Here is an 18,465-nt window from a genome sequence, read left to right as displayed (position 1 = left end):
CATTCACTTCCAAAACGGCCGCAATTAAAAGTTATTTGCCATAATTTCTTTATTTAGCGCTGTGATTACCGTTTGAATACAAGATGCCTGCTGCCCAAGTCAAGGGAACTCCGCAGGTAGCATAGAAATGCCTTCTATCTGTATTTAAAAAAATATTGCACAAATTTCTTGAAACACCCTGTGTATGAGACCCGAGCCTAATATGAGCCTGACTGAGGCCCGGACCCGACCAGAGCCTGACCTGGGCCAGACTGGGCCTTATCCGACCCAGGCTTGGCCCGTGCAGTTTTCTAGCAGACACGGACAAGCGCCCACATGGACAGGCAGTAGGCAGAATAGAAGACTCATTAGCCACGTGAGCAATTTGCCAGATACTGAACCTCTTTATCTAGAAGAGGTGTCAATAGTTAGCTCACGCAGTTGTCAGGTTCCAGAGACATATTTTCTCCTTGATGGACGTAATGTATGAAATGACAATTAAAGTTTCTTAGCTCAGCATGTCAGCGGGTGTGGTTGTCATGCGCAGTTCGAAAATACAGCTGTATCGCATAAACACAAATACAATCATACCCGGATAACCATTGCAGCAAAAAAAAATGGCGTGAGAACCTGACAACTGCGTTAGTAAATCGATTGCTCTCTAAGATAGAGCTTCAGTATTTGGCTAATGGCGCATGTGGCTGATAAATCTGCTATTCTGCCTCCTTCTGCTTTACTAATTTCGTTTGCTAAAATGCTATTTTTTTCTTTTTTGGTTTGCCATTTATATGTGTAGGGCGCAATCTTTGAGTGGATAGTCTGCGCCTATTGTCTGCTTCTTGAGCAGTGTACATTGATCATGATAGCAACGGCTTCGAGTAAGCGTGAAGCAATTCCTTGCATTCTAAAGGGATCTATCTATCTATCTATCTATCTATCTATCTATCTATCTATCTAACTATCTATCTAACGGTCTGTCTGTCTGTCTGTCTGTCTGTCTGTCTGTCCGTCCGCCGACGTCGGGGTGATCTCATCACCCCCTTAACTTGGATTGCACCAAAATTAGTATGGCAGGGTAATATAATTGGTCTAATACGACTCACTAGTAATGACAATTCATGTTAGAAATTACAAGCTCGTCACGTAGGTCGTCAAAGAATTTCCGAAAAACATTGGCAAATACTCGAGGGGCGGGTATGTGCCACTGGTATGCGGGTATGTGTCCCAGGTGATAGACATTTTATTTCTACCGAGTAAGGGCGAGAACACACGAGTACCTTCAACGCTTGAGCGTTAAGAAAAAGCCACCTTGTAGGCAGCCTTGAGCGGATCAATGCAAACAGCAAATTTCAGTGCCCCAGCAGTAATCGAACCCAATCATTCTGCGTGGAAGAAAAATATTCTACCCGAGAACCACGCCAGGCCTCGTATATGCTTTTCAAGTTGACCTTAATGTTCAGGTAGCGTCAATTGTGGTTAAAGTACTGTCTATCTCATTTTACACATAATAAATATGTACTCCTACAATACAGCCTTCATATCGGGTCAACGTAAATTGTACCTAGGTGCCATCCACTGACGTTGATTTGTGTAGCAGTTTTCACGGTTACCTTTCACTTGCGTCTCGGCGCAAAAACCAGCACTTTATACCAGCTTGCCGCTTCATGGTGTTAAAAGTATCATTGTTTCAGTTGGTATCGTTACTCAACTGTAAAAAACTCCGAATATGAAACATAGACGGTTGTTTAGCGTATGTGTGTGCGTGGATTTGTACATATTTAACACCACTTTATGCCATCGCGCTCAGTGTAAAAAAAACACCTACCTTTCATATGTATGCTACGCATAAAATCGATTGTCCAGGTACGTGGGATTCGCCGTTTTTTTTTCTTTTTTTCTCAAACAATAGCTTAGCTCCAAAAACTTTATTAAATCCACCTTGGCAATTCATGCTTGAAGTTTTGACTTGATAGTGGTGACGAAATAGCGCCCTTGATTACGCCTTCCTTGAAAGTTTGTCAGTAGCGCATGGTCCTTCTGTTGAAGCCCAGAAGTGTGGTTTGCAAAAAAGAAAATCTAATTTTCGTCGATTGCACAGACAAGTTTTCCTGCTTGTAGGACTGGACAGGCAGGTGTACCAGCCGCTAGAGCGGTTCTGTTCAATATCGAGACGTATAAGTGGATCGTTCTGGTTTTTTTTTCTTTTCTCTGACGTTTCAAAATCCAGTCACCTGTTGTTACACTCAAGGTGACCTGAACACAACCGAGATAAATTTGGTCTGACACGAATAGCATTTTTTCTACGCGTGCAGCAGTGATTAAGAGAAGACGTCAGGAGAAAGTAGAATAAAACTGCAATTTCTTTTAATAGCAAGGTAGCATAAAATGTGCCTAAATGACGTGTAGGCCTAGAATAGGTAAAAAACCTATACGTAAGTCGTTTTGAAAGAAGGAATAACGACGTATACGCACGTCTGAGTACGGCAATATATATTATATAGGCAGATAGGTCGTACGCTCTTGTTCAAACCGTGGAAAGTGGTGAAACCGCAGTCACAAATTCTCATTTGAGTGACGATATGTACCAGGTAACGTCGTTGCCGTCACAGCTTTTTTTTTTCATGTAAAAGCTGTGAATAGCAATGATGAGGGAGACCTTTAGCAAGACTTCCAATAGAGCGGTGTCAGGGCCAGGACGTTTATTACGGAGGGAACGTAATAAATGATGAAATCTGTTATAAATGTTCCCGGGCCCATCCGATCAACTTTAATGTTATGGAATACCATCGTCGTTATCATCATCAGCCTATGTCCACTGCAGGGCAAAGGCCTCTCTTATGTTTCGCCAGTCAACTCGGTCCTGTGCTTGCTACTACCATACCCACAAACTTCTTATTGTCATCTGCTCATCTAACTTTCTGTCTCCTCATGACCTGCTTGCTTCTCTGGAAGTCCAGTTAGTTCCCCTAATGACCAGTGGCTGTCCTGTTTACGCGCTACATGCCCGGTCATGTTCATTTTCTCTTCATGATTTCAACTATGATATCCTGGACCACGGTTTCTTCCCTGACCCACTCTGCTCTCTTCTTATCCCTTAAGGTTACACCTATGGTTTTTCTTTCCTTCGTTCGCTGCGTCGTCCTCAATTGTAGCAGAACCCTTTTTGTAAGTCTCCAGGTTTATGCTCCGTAGCTAAGTACCGGCAGCACACAGCTGCTATATACCTTCTTCTTGAGGGATAGTGGCAATCTACCTGTCATAATTTGAGAGTGCTTGCCAAATGTGCTCCACCCCATTCTTATTCTTCTAGTTACTTCAATCTCGTGGTTCGGCTTCGCGGTTATTACCTGCCCTAAGTAGACATAGTTTTTTACAACTTGAAGTGCACTATTACCTATCTTGAAGCGCTGCTCTTTTCCGAGGTTGTTGTACATTACTTTCGTTTTCTGCAGATTCATTTTGAGACCCACGTTTCTGCTCTCCTTGTCTAACTCCGTAATCATGAGTTGCAATTCGTTCCCTGAGTTACCCAGCAATGCAATGTCATCGGCGAAGCGCAGGTTACTAAGGTACTCTTTATTAACTCTTATCCCTAACTGTTCCCATTCTAGGCTTCTGAAAACCTCCTGTAAGCACGCGGTAAATAGCATTAGGGAGATTGTGTCCCCCTGCCTTACACCCTTCTTGATTGGTATTTTGTTGCTTTCTTTATGAAGCACTATGGTAGCAGTTGATCCACTGTAGATTTCTTCCAGGATGTTTATATATACTTCATCAACGCCCCGATTCCGCAGTGTCTGCATGACTGCTATTTCTACTGAATCAAACGCCTTCTCGTAACCTACGAAGGCTATGTAGAGTGGTTGGTTATATTCTGAGCATTTCTCTATTACCTGATCGATAGTATGAATGTGGTCGATTGTTGAGTAGCCTGTTCGAAATCCGGCTTGTTCTTTTGGCTGATCTAATTCTTATGTTGCCCTAATTCTTTTAGCAAATACCTCTGTAAATAGCTTTTGTACTACGGAGAACAAGCTGATCGGCCTGTGATTCTGCAAGTCCTTGTGATCTAATTTCTTATGTATTAAGATGATGTTTGCATTCTTCCAAGAGTCCGGTACTATTCTCGTCAGGAGACACCTTGTAAACAGGGTGGCTAGTTTTCTAACACAATCTGGCCACCATCTTTCAACAGATCTGATGTTACCTGATCCTACCCAGCAGCTTTGCCTCTTTGTATGCTCTCCAAGGACTTCTTCCATCATTACTGGTGGGGTGCCATCAAAGTTACTGTTAGTTCTTATAGTAATGTCGTGGTTCTCCCGGCTACAATACAGATCTCTGTAAAACTCCTCCGCTATTTTAACTATCCTGTTCCTATTGGTGGTTATTGTGCCTTCCTTGTCCTTTAGAACATACATCCGATTTTTTCCCTATCCCAAGTTTCCTAATCACTGCTTTGACGCTTCCTCTGTTCTTCAGAGCGTGTTCAATTCTCTCCATTTTATCATTTCTGACATAGGATACCTTACGGAATATACATCGGAATATACAGAATATACATCCTCATGGAATATACATTAGGCTAATCCAGAGAGCTGGATCCTGTTGACAATGCCTAACTGATAATTTTGCAATGGAGATTCGCGAGTGTACAGGACACACAAGAAGAGTAGTGGAGCTGGCCCCACTGCTCTTCCGCGTTAGAACAAAATTTCTATCATCAAGAGGTGCTACGAATATTAACAGATGCTGTGCACATTTCCAATTCCTGTAATGATATGCAGATTCGCTTATTGGCAGCTTTAAAATAACAGTGAAGACACCGGTTCCACATCTGCAGCGTGCTTCAGCTCCCTCAAAGTTTGAAGGCTTTTGTGAGTCGAAGACCAGCCTGGGCTCCTCCAATCTTTCCGGTCATCTTCTCACTTCTGCTCACTTCCATCTTCCAGGCAGCAAGGGTTAACTTTGTGTATGTGCCCTCTTTTGGTAACATGGTATTCAGTTATAGTGGCTTTGTACAGCTGGCGCTGGCATGCCTTTATAATTGTGCTGCCGCGTCCCCCTGTTGGGCTCGATGGTGGGTGGCTGGCATGGCTGCCGAACTTATATATGCTTTACGGCCTCTTTTTCATTTTCTAAACTGTCTGATTGCCCTCCTCCTAAGAAGGGGCGCACCGAAGCAACACTGAATGTATTCATAAAGCTGAAAGAAATTTTCCCGTGCTTCCATGTGATCCACTGTGAAACGCAAGAAAAGAACGCAAGAACCATTTCTCTGTTTGTCGTTTCCAAATGCCTCACTAATACTCTTGGTACAGGATATCAGGCTACACATATGGCTAGTGGGGACCTTCTTCTTGAAGTCCAAACCAAGACTCAGTATGAAAATTTGACAAAACTTACCTATTTTGCAACCACACTTGTATTCATCACACCACACCGTTCCCTAAGCAGTTCCCGAGGCGTAGTGTCTGATCAAGACCTAATTAACCTGACAGAGTGTGAGCTCCTTGAGGGCTGGAACGAACAGCATGTAACGCATATACAGAGAATTAGGATTAGGCGTGACAACAAAGAAACCGCGACAAAGCACCTCGTTCTTACAATTTGCACAAGCACACTTCCGGAACATATCGAAACAGGCTACTTGAAGTTAAAGGTTCGACCCTACATCCCCAACCCCCGATGTTGTTTTAAGTGCCCGCGATTCGGCCACGGTTCTCAAAGCTGCCGCGGCCGTCAAGTTTGTGCAAAGTGTAGTTCGTACGAACACGCTAGAGACAAATGTTAAGAAGCCACTGCCAACTGCGCGAACTGCGATGGTGGACACCCTGCTTACTCTCGCACATGCCCTACGTGGAAACATGAAACAGAAGTACTCACACTGGAAGTAAATGAAAACATCTCGTTTAGGGAGGCGCGCAAGCGTCAACTCAAGCAGGGTCCTTCGTTCGTGGAGGTGGCACGAAAGGGGGCAGTGCCACCGAAATTCGCGGTGCCCGCATGTACCACGCAATGTGGACGAGCGGCAGCGCCATTCACCCCCTAAGCGGAAGTAGCACAGGCTCTTCCGCCACCAAAAGACTTGCAGGCCTCCGGACCTGCATTCCCAGGGCCTTCTGCCTCGACAGATAGCCTTAAGACCTCCGTGCGGGCCCGCGTGAACCGCGAGTGGGCATCCAGCACCTCGTCCGAGGTGATGGACACAACTGCAAGTCCAACGGTGACTTATATAGGCGCCGAAGGACAGGCACGGCTCTTTGGAGAGCGCCAGAAAATCAAACAATCATTACGGGGCCTGACAAGGGCTCTTGACTTGACGCACTACTTCTTTAGTACACACAGCACTCAGTTACACTCATAATAGATACACAAATAATACAATGGAACGTCAGAGGACTGCTTAGAAACCTTCACGATATCCAGGAACTCTTACACAAACATTCCCCAAAGGTGCTCTGTGTACAAAGAGACACAATAATTCCAGATTCATTGATCGAGTTGTGGGGTTTAACGTTCCAAAACCATCATATGATTATGAGAGACGCCGTAGTGGATAACTCCGGAAATTTCGACCACCTGGGGTTCTTTAACGTGCACCCAAATCTGAGCACACAGGCCTACAACATTTCCGCCTCCATCGGAAATGCAGCCGCCGCAACCGGGATTTGAACCCGCGACCTGCGGGTCAGCAGCCGAGTACCTTAGGCACTAGACCACCACGGCGGGGTACTTAAATTCCAGGAACGCCAATTTTCTACATCGTTATGTAATGTTCAGAAAGGACCACAATGACGCTGTAGCGTCATCTGGCGGTGTGGCCATTATAGTTGATCAGGGCGCAGCGTGTACACATCTACCACTACAAACACCCCTTGAGGCCGTGACCATTCTTGCAGTTTTTTGAACAAACTTGTCACCATCTGCTCTTTTACATACCTCCACAGTACCGTCTCGAAAAATACGAATTCAAACCACTGACACAGGAGATACCGAAACCTTATGTGGTCCTTGGGGACTTGAATGCACATAATGGTCTATGGGGTGACTCACGCTGCGATGCACGAGGTCACTTAATTGAACAGTTCCACTTTTCTTCGGGTGCGTGTCTGTTGAAAGAGCCAACATACTTTAGCCTCGCGAACAAAACCTACTCATGCATAGATCTCAGCACTGTGTTCCCATCGCTTGTACCCATACTTCAATGGAAAATGATCAGAAATCCTTTCGGAAGTAATCACTCTCCGATCATTCTAAGTACACCACTAGAAAAGGTCCTCCACATGTTTCTAGATGGCAGACAGACAAAGCGGACAGAGAAAATTTCAGAGAAGCTACTCGATTAAGTTGGTCGGTCATATGTCAATGAAGTATGGATGCAGCCGTAGGCTTCTTGACAGCACTTCTTATTCATGCTGCAACAGTGTCCCACAAACTGAATGCTCTACCAGGCGACACGTTCCTTGGTGGAACAGTGAGTGTCGGAATGCACGTAGAAAGCAAAATAAAGCATGGAAGATGCTTAGATACTCTATGATAGCGGAGAATCTTACAAATTTTTAAAACATAGTCTCAAGGCAGGAGGACGCGCCGACAGGTGAGAAGGGAAAGTTGGCACAACTTTATATCCGGCATCAATTCATATACACAGGAGGCTAAAGTCTGAAACATGATTAGGAGAATATCAGGAAGGGAAGTACACACACTCCCACTCGTAAACACACGTGGCGACAGCTTGGAAGATCAGGCGAACTTCCTGGGCGCACAATTTGAACAAGTGTCTAGCTCGTCACACACTGATGCTTTCCAAAAATACAAAGCGAGGATAGAAAAGCAGAAACTCAAACACAAGTGTACAAACTACGAGGCATACAACCAACCTTTCAACTTAGCTGAGCTACCAACATCATTAAACTCCTGCAGTAATTCTGCCCAAGCTATGGCCTTGTTGTGTATGAAATGCTGAAAAACCTGCCACTCAAAACGCGACAAACATTACTCTCCCAATACAATGCTATCTGGCTTTCTGGCACTATCCCTACTTCCTGGAAAGAGGCTATAATTATTCTAATTTTAAAAGAGGGCAAGCACCCTTCCACAGTTTCAAGTTATAGGCCCATTTCACTTACAAGCTGCCTTTGTAAACTTTTTGAAAAGATGATAAACCACCGAATTTCACATTTCTTCGAAACACACAATCTGCTCGACCGATTCAGTGTGCGTTTCGAAAGGGCAGATCCCCCACCGACCATGTGATACGTATCGAGGCAAAGATTCGAGAAGCTTTCGTCCACAAACAATACTTCGTCGCTTGATATCGAGAAGGCTTACGACACAACAAGGCGTTTTGGCATATTAAGAAACTTGTCTCACCTGGGTGTGTGCGGTAGAATGTTATCCATAATCCAGAGTTACTTGTCTAATCGGACATTCCGTGTTCGTGTGGGCAGTGTTCTCTTCAAAAGATTTGTCCAAGAAACGGGAGTACCGCAAGCAGGTGTAGTTAGTTGTACGCTTTTTCTTGTCAAAATTAATTCCTTGCACCTGTCCATCCCCTGCAATATGCTCTATTTTACCTATGTCAATGATGTACAGCTTGGTTTTAAGGCATGCAGTCTGGCAATGTGTGAGTGGCAGGTTCAGCTAGGTTTAAACAAGGTCTCATATTTGGTAGAAAATGGATTCCGACTGAACGTACAAAAAAGCACGTGTGTCTTGTTCTTCCGAAAGAGAGGCATGCACTCAGAACCCGACATTGAACTGAACGGTCAATGTCTGTCTGTTATTGCGGAGCATAAATTCTTGGGCGTAATCTTGAATCACAAGCTAACCTTCATACCGCAGATCAAGTATTTAAAAAGAAAATGTGTAAAATCCGTGAATGTTTTAAAGGTGTTGTCACGTACTACGTGGGGTAGTGACAGGCAATGTGTCATGAAATTGTATAGAATCCTCGTTCGCGCCCGCTTAGACTATAGGGCCGTTGTTTATCAGTCTGCGACTCAAAGTGCTTTGAAGATGCTTTACCCCGTGCACCATTTACGCATCCGCCCTTATACGGGTGCTTATCGCACCAGCCCTGTAGAAAGCCTTTAGGTTGAGTCAAATGAGTGGTTGCTTCATCTGCAGAGTACTTACATGTCCTTTGTATATTTCCTTATGATGAAAGCAGACAAGAAGCACCCCTCATACTTCACTCTTACTGATTTGTCGAGCTCTATTCTGTTTCAAAACAGGCCTTCGATGAGGCAGCCCTACTGAGTTCGCCTGAAAGGTCTAAGTGAGGAAAGTGGTGTGTCACTTGAACACATTTTAATGGCTTCTGTACAACACCCGCCACCGTGGCATTGGCAGACTATAGACTGCGATGTGTCTTTCCTAGAATTTACGGAACACGGGCCCATTGCCCGTATCCGAACATACTTCCTAGAACTTCAACACAAATACACACGTCCGGAGTTCTTTACAGATGCCTCTAAGTGTAAGTCCTCTGTGTACTACGCTGCTGTCGGCCTATTCTTTTTTGGTGCTGGCCCTCCACATACAGAGACAAGTATCTTCACAGCGGAAGCTTATGCCATACTCGTGGCCGCTAAACACATCAAACAACTACAACTACAGAAAGCAGTAATTTATACGGACTCTCTCAGTGTGGTAACGGCTCTGCACTTTCTTAAAAAACAAAAAAAAACTCTGTCCTCATCTCACTTTACTCTATTTTATGCACACTCTACACACTCAAACATGTACTGTGCTGCGTGCCAGGGCACCGGGAGATCCAAGGCAACGTGATGGCGGATCCGCTTGCTGCATCCGTCCTCGAAAGCACTGCCACTGCACTCATATCAATCCCGGCCCTGGATCTGAAACCGTCTCACAAACGAAAGTTCTGGAACTACTGGCAGGACAAGTGGGATAGACACATAAAAAACAAACTACACGTTATCAAGCCACACCTTGGCCATTGACCGCCAGTATCAAAATCACGTCCTACAGAGGTAACACTAACGAGGCTCAGGATAGGACACACATACACGACACAATCATATCTTTTGTCCGGTGGTAATCCATCATTGTGTGACAGATGTGGTGAAGCACTCACAGTTCTTCACATTTCAATTCAGTGCAAACAGTTAGACACTTTAAGAAAACAGCACTTTACATTACCCTACCGACAACATATACCTTTACACCCTGCAATGTTCGTCAGTAGGGAACCACTTTTCACACATAATTGTTGCTAGCTTTTTTAAGAGATGTCCGTTTCTACCATGTAATATACCCAGACATTGCGTAGCGTGACCTCTCAAGAGAGGTTGCTGCTGCAGTGGCTACATTGAAAAGCGCTTGGCTCGCGGCCATTGGACACAAAGGCACTGATGAGGCATTTGTGCTAGTGCCAAATATTTTTACACATGCTTTTATTATCAAAACCGTTTGTCACCCATTTTTACTACCCATATCACTCCACTGTAATAATTTTAATAATTAAGTTTTTATCCACGTTAGCGCGAAGAATTTTAAGGCTCATATGCAGCCACGCATCACGTCATTGTCCACATCTCTATACACTGAAATGGCGCTCTTTTGCCATCAATCGGCCCTTGCGCCATTAAGCCCTACACATCACCATCATCATCGGCCTAGGCTAAGTCTGCATTGCAGTGTGGTGTGGTTCGCGAAAAAAAAGGCTCTTCATGATAATTTCGTGGACATCGTAATTGAATTTTACACAGTGGTTTTGATAATATGGCATTAGCAACTCTTACTTTGAAAGCAAGCTTTTACTTTAGGTCTTTGTGACCTACTTTAGGTCTTTGTGACCAGCTTAACGAACTGAGTGTGATAAAAACTAGTAGCGCTCATGTTGTGCTTTCTCGGCTATTTTTGTCACCCTTTTTTCACAAATGTACAACCCTATACCCTATAGTGCTCAATAGCAGAATTATGTTCGGGCACATAAACAGCGCGCGTTATTAAAAGCAGGGTTCGCCCATGCTCTTGCATGCAAGAAGTGTGTGTTAAAGTTTATCAAAAGAATTTACCATTACTCTGCCAGCTGAAAAGAACGTGCTTTTGTCGACGCAACAACCTACATTGGCGCTTGGATGCCGAAATAACGTCAGCACTTACGTTCCAAAAAACAACTTCGGTGCGTTTATGGTCACGGTGAAGCCATAGGGTGCACCACCGAATGGGAATTTCAGTATATTTTATTGCCTGTACTTATAAGCTTTATTTAAAACACTGCTTGTCGCGCCCATTTTTTTATTTACGCAGGCAACGTTCTCAAGGGTAACATAGCCACGTTCTTCGGCGCTGGCAGTGAGACAGTTCGTTCGACCATGGAGTGGCTGCTTCTAATGTGTGCGGCAAGGCCTGAGCTGCAACAACGGATGCAGGCAGAAATCGACTGCTTGCTCGTGAATAGCCAGTGTGTGCACGTCCGCTGGGAAAACCGCGGAGAGCTGGCATACACGCAAGCGTTTATATGGGAAACCATGCGATTCAAGCCACCAACGCCACTGAACCCGATGAGACAGTGAGTATTCATTGGCATACCTTTTTCTGAAGTGTTTGTCCAATAGCGTTTCTTGTTAACCTTTTGTCTTCTAGCCTTCTGCTTGCTTCCTTCTTTTGCCTAATACATTGATATGCCTACGCAATGAGAAAAACTGTCTGATATCACTCTGTCATATACCCTTAAAATAGATGTAAAAACAAAAATTCCCGAATCCCTACGCTTCGCCTGTATATTTGCACACAACAGTGATATCCGAGCACTTGAGACGATGATATCCAAACCCGCCATGGTTTTATCTGACGCAAGTGAGCTGTTTTTGATAAATATGTGCTTAGAAGCAAGTATAGTAAGAAGCCCCGCCGCGGTGGTCTAGTGGCTAAGGGACTCGGCTGCTGACCCGCAGGTTGCGGGATCAAAACCTGGCTGTGGCGGCTGCATTTCCGATGGAAGCGGAAATACTGTAGGCCCGTGTACTCAGCTTTGGGGGCACCTTAAAGAACCCCAGGTGGTCGAAATTTCCGGAGCCCTCCACTACGGCGTCTCTCATATACATATGGTGGTTTTGGGACGTCGAACCCCACAAATCAAGTATAGTAAGAACCCTGACCACGCAATTGATCGAGTTGCATAGATATCCGCCACAGTGATCTAATGGTTGCGATGCTCTACTTCTGAGCAGCAGGTCACGAAACCAAATCCCGGCTGCGGGGGCCGCATTTTCGATTCCGGCAGAAATGCTTGAGGCCCGCATGCTTATATTTAGGTCCACGTTAAACAATCCCAGCTGGTCGAAACTTTCAGAGCCCTCTCCTACGTCGTCTCTCATTATCATATGATTTTGGGACGTTAATCCTAAACAATAATATTGCAGAATGCGCGCACACACGCACACACATTTCCAAGTGCCTACAACACTGAATCGTGCCGACAACACTGAATCTAGTCACGGGAAATTCTGCGATATTAGCTCGTTCGAGCTATCACGTTAAGATGAATTTCCGCTTCAAACCAGGCCACCAGGATTAGAAGACAGGTGTTTTGGCCAATGAGCTACAGCACATGTGCACTCATGCTTGCAAAAAAAAAAACGAATATATTTATTGGAACCACGCGAATGCCTCGTACCCATGATACAAAACAGATGCAAAAAAGTTCATTCATGAAGACAGGGTGTGTAAACGCGGGCACTGTAAATAACTAAGACACCACGAACGCAGAGTAACATTTCAAGATTCGCCCAAGGGCGGAAAGGAACAAAGCACGAAAAATTCTTCTGCGCATACCGATGCAATAGGCGAACCTATCAAGCCGACACACGTGGGGGTTGATGTGAACGATTCCTGTTAATGCATTTGATTTAGTTCTTGTGCGAGCTAATCGACGGCTTTCTCACGCATATGCTAGTACAAAATATTCTATTCATTGAATTTCGGTGCGGGCTTTAGCAAGAGTGTAAAAGAAAAAATTAAAAGTGAGCCTCCGTTTAGCAATCTTTTAAATGCGAAGCATTTCTTATCGAACTTCAGCGACTTTAAGCGTATCTATCTATCTATCTATCTATCTATCTATCTATCTATCTATCTATCTATCTATCTAGCCGCTTACGTTTGGGTACTCTCGTGGTCACCCCCTTAACTTGGAGTGTACCAAAATTAGCATGGGAGGGTAAGAGGGTTTGACGAATATGACGCGCTGCTCGAGACCTCAATAATGTCACAATCCGACCACGCACGTTGTCAAACACGTCCCGCCAGACAGTGGCACATACCCACGAGCGGGTATGCGTCGCTGGTATTCGGGTATGTGCCACAGGGGATTGACACTTAGTATCTATCCAGGAACGAGAAGGAACACACATAGGCAATTTTGACGTGCGAGCGTTAAGAAATAACCGAAATTGAAAGCATCAACCCGACGAATGCAAAGAATTGATGTTAAGGTCCCAGCAGGAATTGAACCCAAACATTCTGCGTGGCAATGAAGCATTTTACCACAGAGCTACACCAGGTCTCAGAACTACTTTTCAAGTAGGCGTTGATCTTCGTGAAACGTCAATAGTGGTTGCAGTGCTGCCTACTCAATTTTATAAACATTACACATGTGCTCCTTTCATACATCCGTCATGTCGGGTTAACGTCAATTGTGGTTAGTTGCCATGCGCTGAAGTTGATTTATGTGGCAGTGTTCAGGGCCAGCATCCTCGCAAGCATCAGCGCTTCATATTAGCTTCTGGTGTCGCTAGTACGTATGTTCCAGTTGACATCGTTGCGCAAGTGCAAATAACTGGTTATATAAACATCTACAACTCTTCAACATATGTCTGTGCGTGCAACGTTTGTACATATATTTAGCGTCATTTCATGACGTGTCACACAATGAAAAAATTGCAATATGGTCACCTTCGTTCTGCATGCTTCGCATAACGTCGATTCTCAGGTACGTGGGATCTGCCGAGTTTTGATGTTCTTATTGTTTCGGTTAATATAACGACCCATCTTTGTAGAAATGGCCGCCGCACACTTTCTGCGGCTACTGAGAGTGTATATTGTGGTTGCACCGAACAGAATAACGCAATTAATATGCTAATAAATCCACTGAAGTCAACTCAGCCGAAAGCATATTGCTGTAAATCAAAAGTGCCAACCTTGAAAATCATTTCGTGTAAGCGAAAGTATTATGCACAATAAATTATACATAAAAGTGGCAAACTTCAATGGCTCACTTATTGAACCAGCCAAATGATGTTTGCAGGAAAAGGCTTCGCTGATGATGTTTGCTGTTTTACACTGCAGGCTGCTTGTCATGAAAATGCTTTCACGCCCCGCTTGCTTTTCTCAACGCAGTGCTACTGCAGACATCAAGGTCGGAGGCTACATCATCCCCCGCGGCAGCATTGTGATCGTCTCGTTTTGGTCTGTCCTCCACGACAAATCAGTCTGGGGAGACCCAGAGGTATTCAGGCCAGAACGCTTTCTAGTCGATGGTGGGACTCGCGCCGTGAAGCCGCAACAGTTCATTCCCTTTTCATACGGTACGATGTCTTCTGCATTATCGCTGAAATTACATTTTAAGGATAATAGTGACAACCACAACAACAACTCTCAACCGGTCTTGGAGAGCCCATAGATATTGAAAATTGCCGCTTTTGTTATAAAAAACATCTACGTATAAGACTAACAACGTGGCAGTTTACTCTGTTTGGTTACAAAGACTCGAACGTTTCGCAACGATTCGTTGTTGAGAAATGCGAGATGCGTCTATTCTTGTGGGCCTTCACCGAGGACAAGCAAATATTTGGTAGTCGCTGGAATTTCGTAGTCGAGGGTTTCAATTGCTGATGGGTTTGACTCTATACTTTCATAACCAGCCGTGTCTCGCAATTGGATTGGTTATAACTGCCCATTTCATGCATAGCACTCACTTTGAACACTTTCTGCGCAGGCAAGCGGTCCTGCCCAGGGGAATCAATTGCCAGCATTGAAGCCTTTCTCTACTTGACTACCGTGCTGAAGAACTTTGCCGTTGAAGCACCGCCTCGTGGAACTGGTCTTGTATTTGATGAAGTGGCTGGCATTTCCCTCCGACCGAAGCCACAAGAACTCATCTTTCGACGTCGACATCCAGGCACTTGAATAGTGCATTGTGCGATAAAGTACGCCACATTGACATCTGCTGCCTTCTTGAACCCTTGTTTTATTTCGCGCCGTTCTTGTTTCAATGCATGTCATGAAATATTCACCTCTCCTGCAATCAATTTATTACGTAGAAACGCCCAATAACTATGATTACTTGAAGGCTTGATATAAGAGACTGATTTACCTTTGAAGTAATATTTTGAAGTAAACGATAAACGGTAAATCGCAAAGAGTCAAGCGTGCCTGATAATATACTTTTCATATTATGATGATCCAACGTAAATGAAAATTTGAAGACAATGCTTGGGTCTGGAAATGCCAACGTAATCTGTTTGGCAATAGCTTTATGCACTATGTGTCAATTCCTTAGAAACCTGCCTGCAGTACCAGACATTTTTTATTTTAAATATTCACCACTTAAAAATGCACAGATTATTTAAAAGAAGAAAAAAGCGGCTGTTGTTGCAATGAGAATAGATTAAGTAAAGATATGTTTCCCGACTGCTGTAATTAGGTTGATGAAAATTCAGGAAAATGAACTCAGTTGGGACTGCAGGATTGATGTTTATCGTAACTGCTCGGAAGGCTAAAGTTGGGTGCTTAACCATTCGCCGAAGTTAGAGATAGCTATCTGCATTACCGCTGAACTTCATTACACTTTCTAAGTTAGTCTCCGCTGACTGTTTTGCGCTCTCAAAATACGCAGTGCGTTCACATACCGGTTGATGTTACCTTTCATCTATTTGAACGATGCTTAAAAGAAGACTTTCAAGGGACATTTTGAAACGTAACGAAATGGCATGAAAAGCCACTTGGCAGCTTTGCACAAAGTGTCTGCTAAGAAGAAATAAGCGGAGGGCAGCGTTAGTTTATTGGTCTCGCGTAACGTCAATTTGATAACATAATTGCGCAGTTACAGCCGAGACTTTTTGGTGGTCATTAATTCCAGCAACTTCAAAACACGGATTAAGTGCTGTGGATAATTACAAATCCCGTACTTCTTACAGCATTGGGTGTAATCGAAGTCTATTGTTGGCGATGGTGGAATGGGACAGGTGTGACAGGATGTACAAGAGTCATTTTCTACCTTAACTGCACGCTTCAGTTGCGTCAGCCACACTATTTCGCAAGGCACAAACTAAACAAAAGCAATGATGAGGTAACATCTCGAGGCCGGCGTTCGCCGTTGTATAATACGTCGTCCGATAAGAACAATTGCATTTTTTTAACTACAGTAACGTTCTAAACGTTGCACACCAGTGTATAAAATATAACCTGCAATAAATGAAATAAAAAGGCATAACTCAACGAGGTGAATGTATGGAGTAGTTATGTGAGCATATATTTGCAGCTGGTTGACAGCAGCTCAGCTGTCAGCCAACTTACGGTGCCATGTACTTGAATTTTAGCAAACAAGAAGTCAGTTTCACCTCAAGGGTAAGACAATGAATCTGATAGCAACAAGTCTTAATGTTATACGAAGTGGGGCTGGCAGCTGACTCTTTTGCGTCCGTTTCCACGCCACTCATTTAAATGGTCGCTTGGAAATGCATGCTCACTCTAGAGAAGCTGTTCACCACGGAGAAAGGAAAGGCTAAGGAGGGGCCCAGACGCAACTCTTTTGAAGCCATGGTGAAGCCGGCCATCGGCGATATTGACTGGGCAGATTCTCCTCACTTGTTTACATGTAATCAGTCAAGTATAAGATACGTCTATCTTTCCGGCTTGAAAAGCACGTGCACTCCATAGCATGGGTGTCGTGGCAATAAGGAACCAACAAAAAAAAACTCAACATGTCTAATCGGTGTGTTACCGTTCGCGAAATCATTCCATCCGGGTATTAACAGAGAGTAACAGCTCACTGACAAGAAATCAATCACGAGAGAACAAATGCCGTGCCGAATGCACTGAGCAAAAATATATTTGAACAATCGATCCCTATTATTATCGGTGCGCTATATTTCATCAGATATTAGTTCATTTCCGCGCTGTTTTTAACTTTATGTTGTGATTCACTGTATTAATGTACCTTACTCGCACGATTGAGAACATAAGGGCAGAATTTGAAAAGCAAAGGTTCAGTGCCTCAGATGGCAACGCCAAGTGCCATCGACAACTGGTGCATCGCTTGAAGCAGAGTGAAGTCCTAAAACCATGACGGCAAGTGAAGCAGAGTGAAGCAGAGAGAAGTAACGTGCGATCAATACAGCCGCAGTCACGTGCAGTCGGGTATTTTGCTGCATAGTTTTTTATTATTTTTTATTTATAACGATTTTATTCAAAAATACACACACAAGTTTTCATATATAAAGTATTCTGGAGAATGGTGGTGTGGTCAACGAAGCCAGCGGTCAAAGTCGGGTGGTCGGCCAAGCCTGAGAGCTGTGGCACGGAGGTGACAGCGACGACCTCATTGTAAATCAGTGCAGGTTTACCGTGAGCGTGAGGCAGTTACATCTTAGATTGTGGCGTCACAAAATGGGCAAAGTGTGCCATACGGGCCTCGGTACTTTTGCTCCCAAAGGGTGGTCACGGATGAGGTAAGCGCAACCCCAGCACGAAGCCTCCGCAACGTAACCTCCTCTCGGCGGGTTAAATCACCAGGAAGATTTAATCCACACGTAGGTATAAGAGCTCGTATGGCACGCCGGAGGCTTTCCTTTTCCAGGAGCATCTGTCCTTGAGCGTCGGCAGGAAAATGCGGTAGCGGGAACGGTGTAGCTTGAGGGTGGGTCGCCAAATAAGTTTATACAAGGTCCTGCAAAGCGAACCGCGAAACCCACTGAACACGTATTTGCACAGATGCGGAGGCATCAAGAACGTGAATAGTATCCAAGATTGACGTAGAGTGATACACTCATTGTATATCGTGAATATCTTGCGTCGAGTCCATGCAAATGATGGCTGAGAGCATCTGCCTGGTTATAGAAGAGGTAGCAGAGCTGTCAGTCCATTACGTAGGACGGCCAGCTCAGCAAGGTGAGCTGGTGGTGCAGGATTCACAAAATATAAGCATGTCTGGCCGACCTCTTGTATAATGGATATACGAGCACAATATGAATGATGGTGCCGCTCACGCTGACATTTGTATAAGCGACGACAGTAGCTGTTGTTTCACTTATCCATACGCAGGTCTCGCATTTCTAGTATAACCTGTTTAGCAGCTTTAATGCGTGCACCAAGTCCGGGCTTGACAAAAAGGGCTATATTGAAATAGAAACGCTTTGAGGCTACAACTAAGATGTACCAACAGAACGAACGATCAAATGTGGGCTGCTTGGTATATTTTAACTGTAACGCATTTTTTAGCAAACTTCGGCGACT

The 18,465-nt window shown here is 44.3% G+C and overlaps 1 protein-coding gene across 2 annotated transcripts in view; it reads left to right on the top strand.

Annotated features, from left to right (window-relative positions):
- The window catches only part of LOC142804145 (cytochrome P450 2J6-like), a 94,775-nt gene extending 79,601 nt beyond the window's left edge, over positions 1 to 15,174 (top strand). For both annotated transcript variants that reach the window (XM_075890749.1, XM_075890748.1), the window contains 3 exons: positions 11,263 to 11,524; positions 14,350 to 14,537; positions 14,948 to 15,174. In XM_075890749.1, the coding sequence (XP_075746864.1) occupies positions 11,263 to 11,524; positions 14,350 to 14,537; positions 14,948 to 15,138 (641 nt within the window). In that variant the 3' untranslated portion in view covers positions 15,139 to 15,174. The remainder of the gene's footprint in view (positions 1 to 11,262; positions 11,525 to 14,349; positions 14,538 to 14,947) is intronic.
- Positions 15,175 to 18,465: the final 3,291 nt, after the last annotated feature.

Source organism: Rhipicephalus microplus, chromosome 3 (assembly GCF_043290135.1).
Source record: "Rhipicephalus microplus isolate Deutch F79 chromosome 3, USDA_Rmic, whole genome shotgun sequence".
Classification (NCBI taxonomy): Eukaryota; Metazoa; Arthropoda; class Arachnida; order Ixodida; family Ixodidae; genus Rhipicephalus; species Rhipicephalus microplus.
The sequence above is the reverse complement of the archived record's forward strand: the minus strand, read 5'-3'. Positions and strand labels throughout refer to the sequence as shown.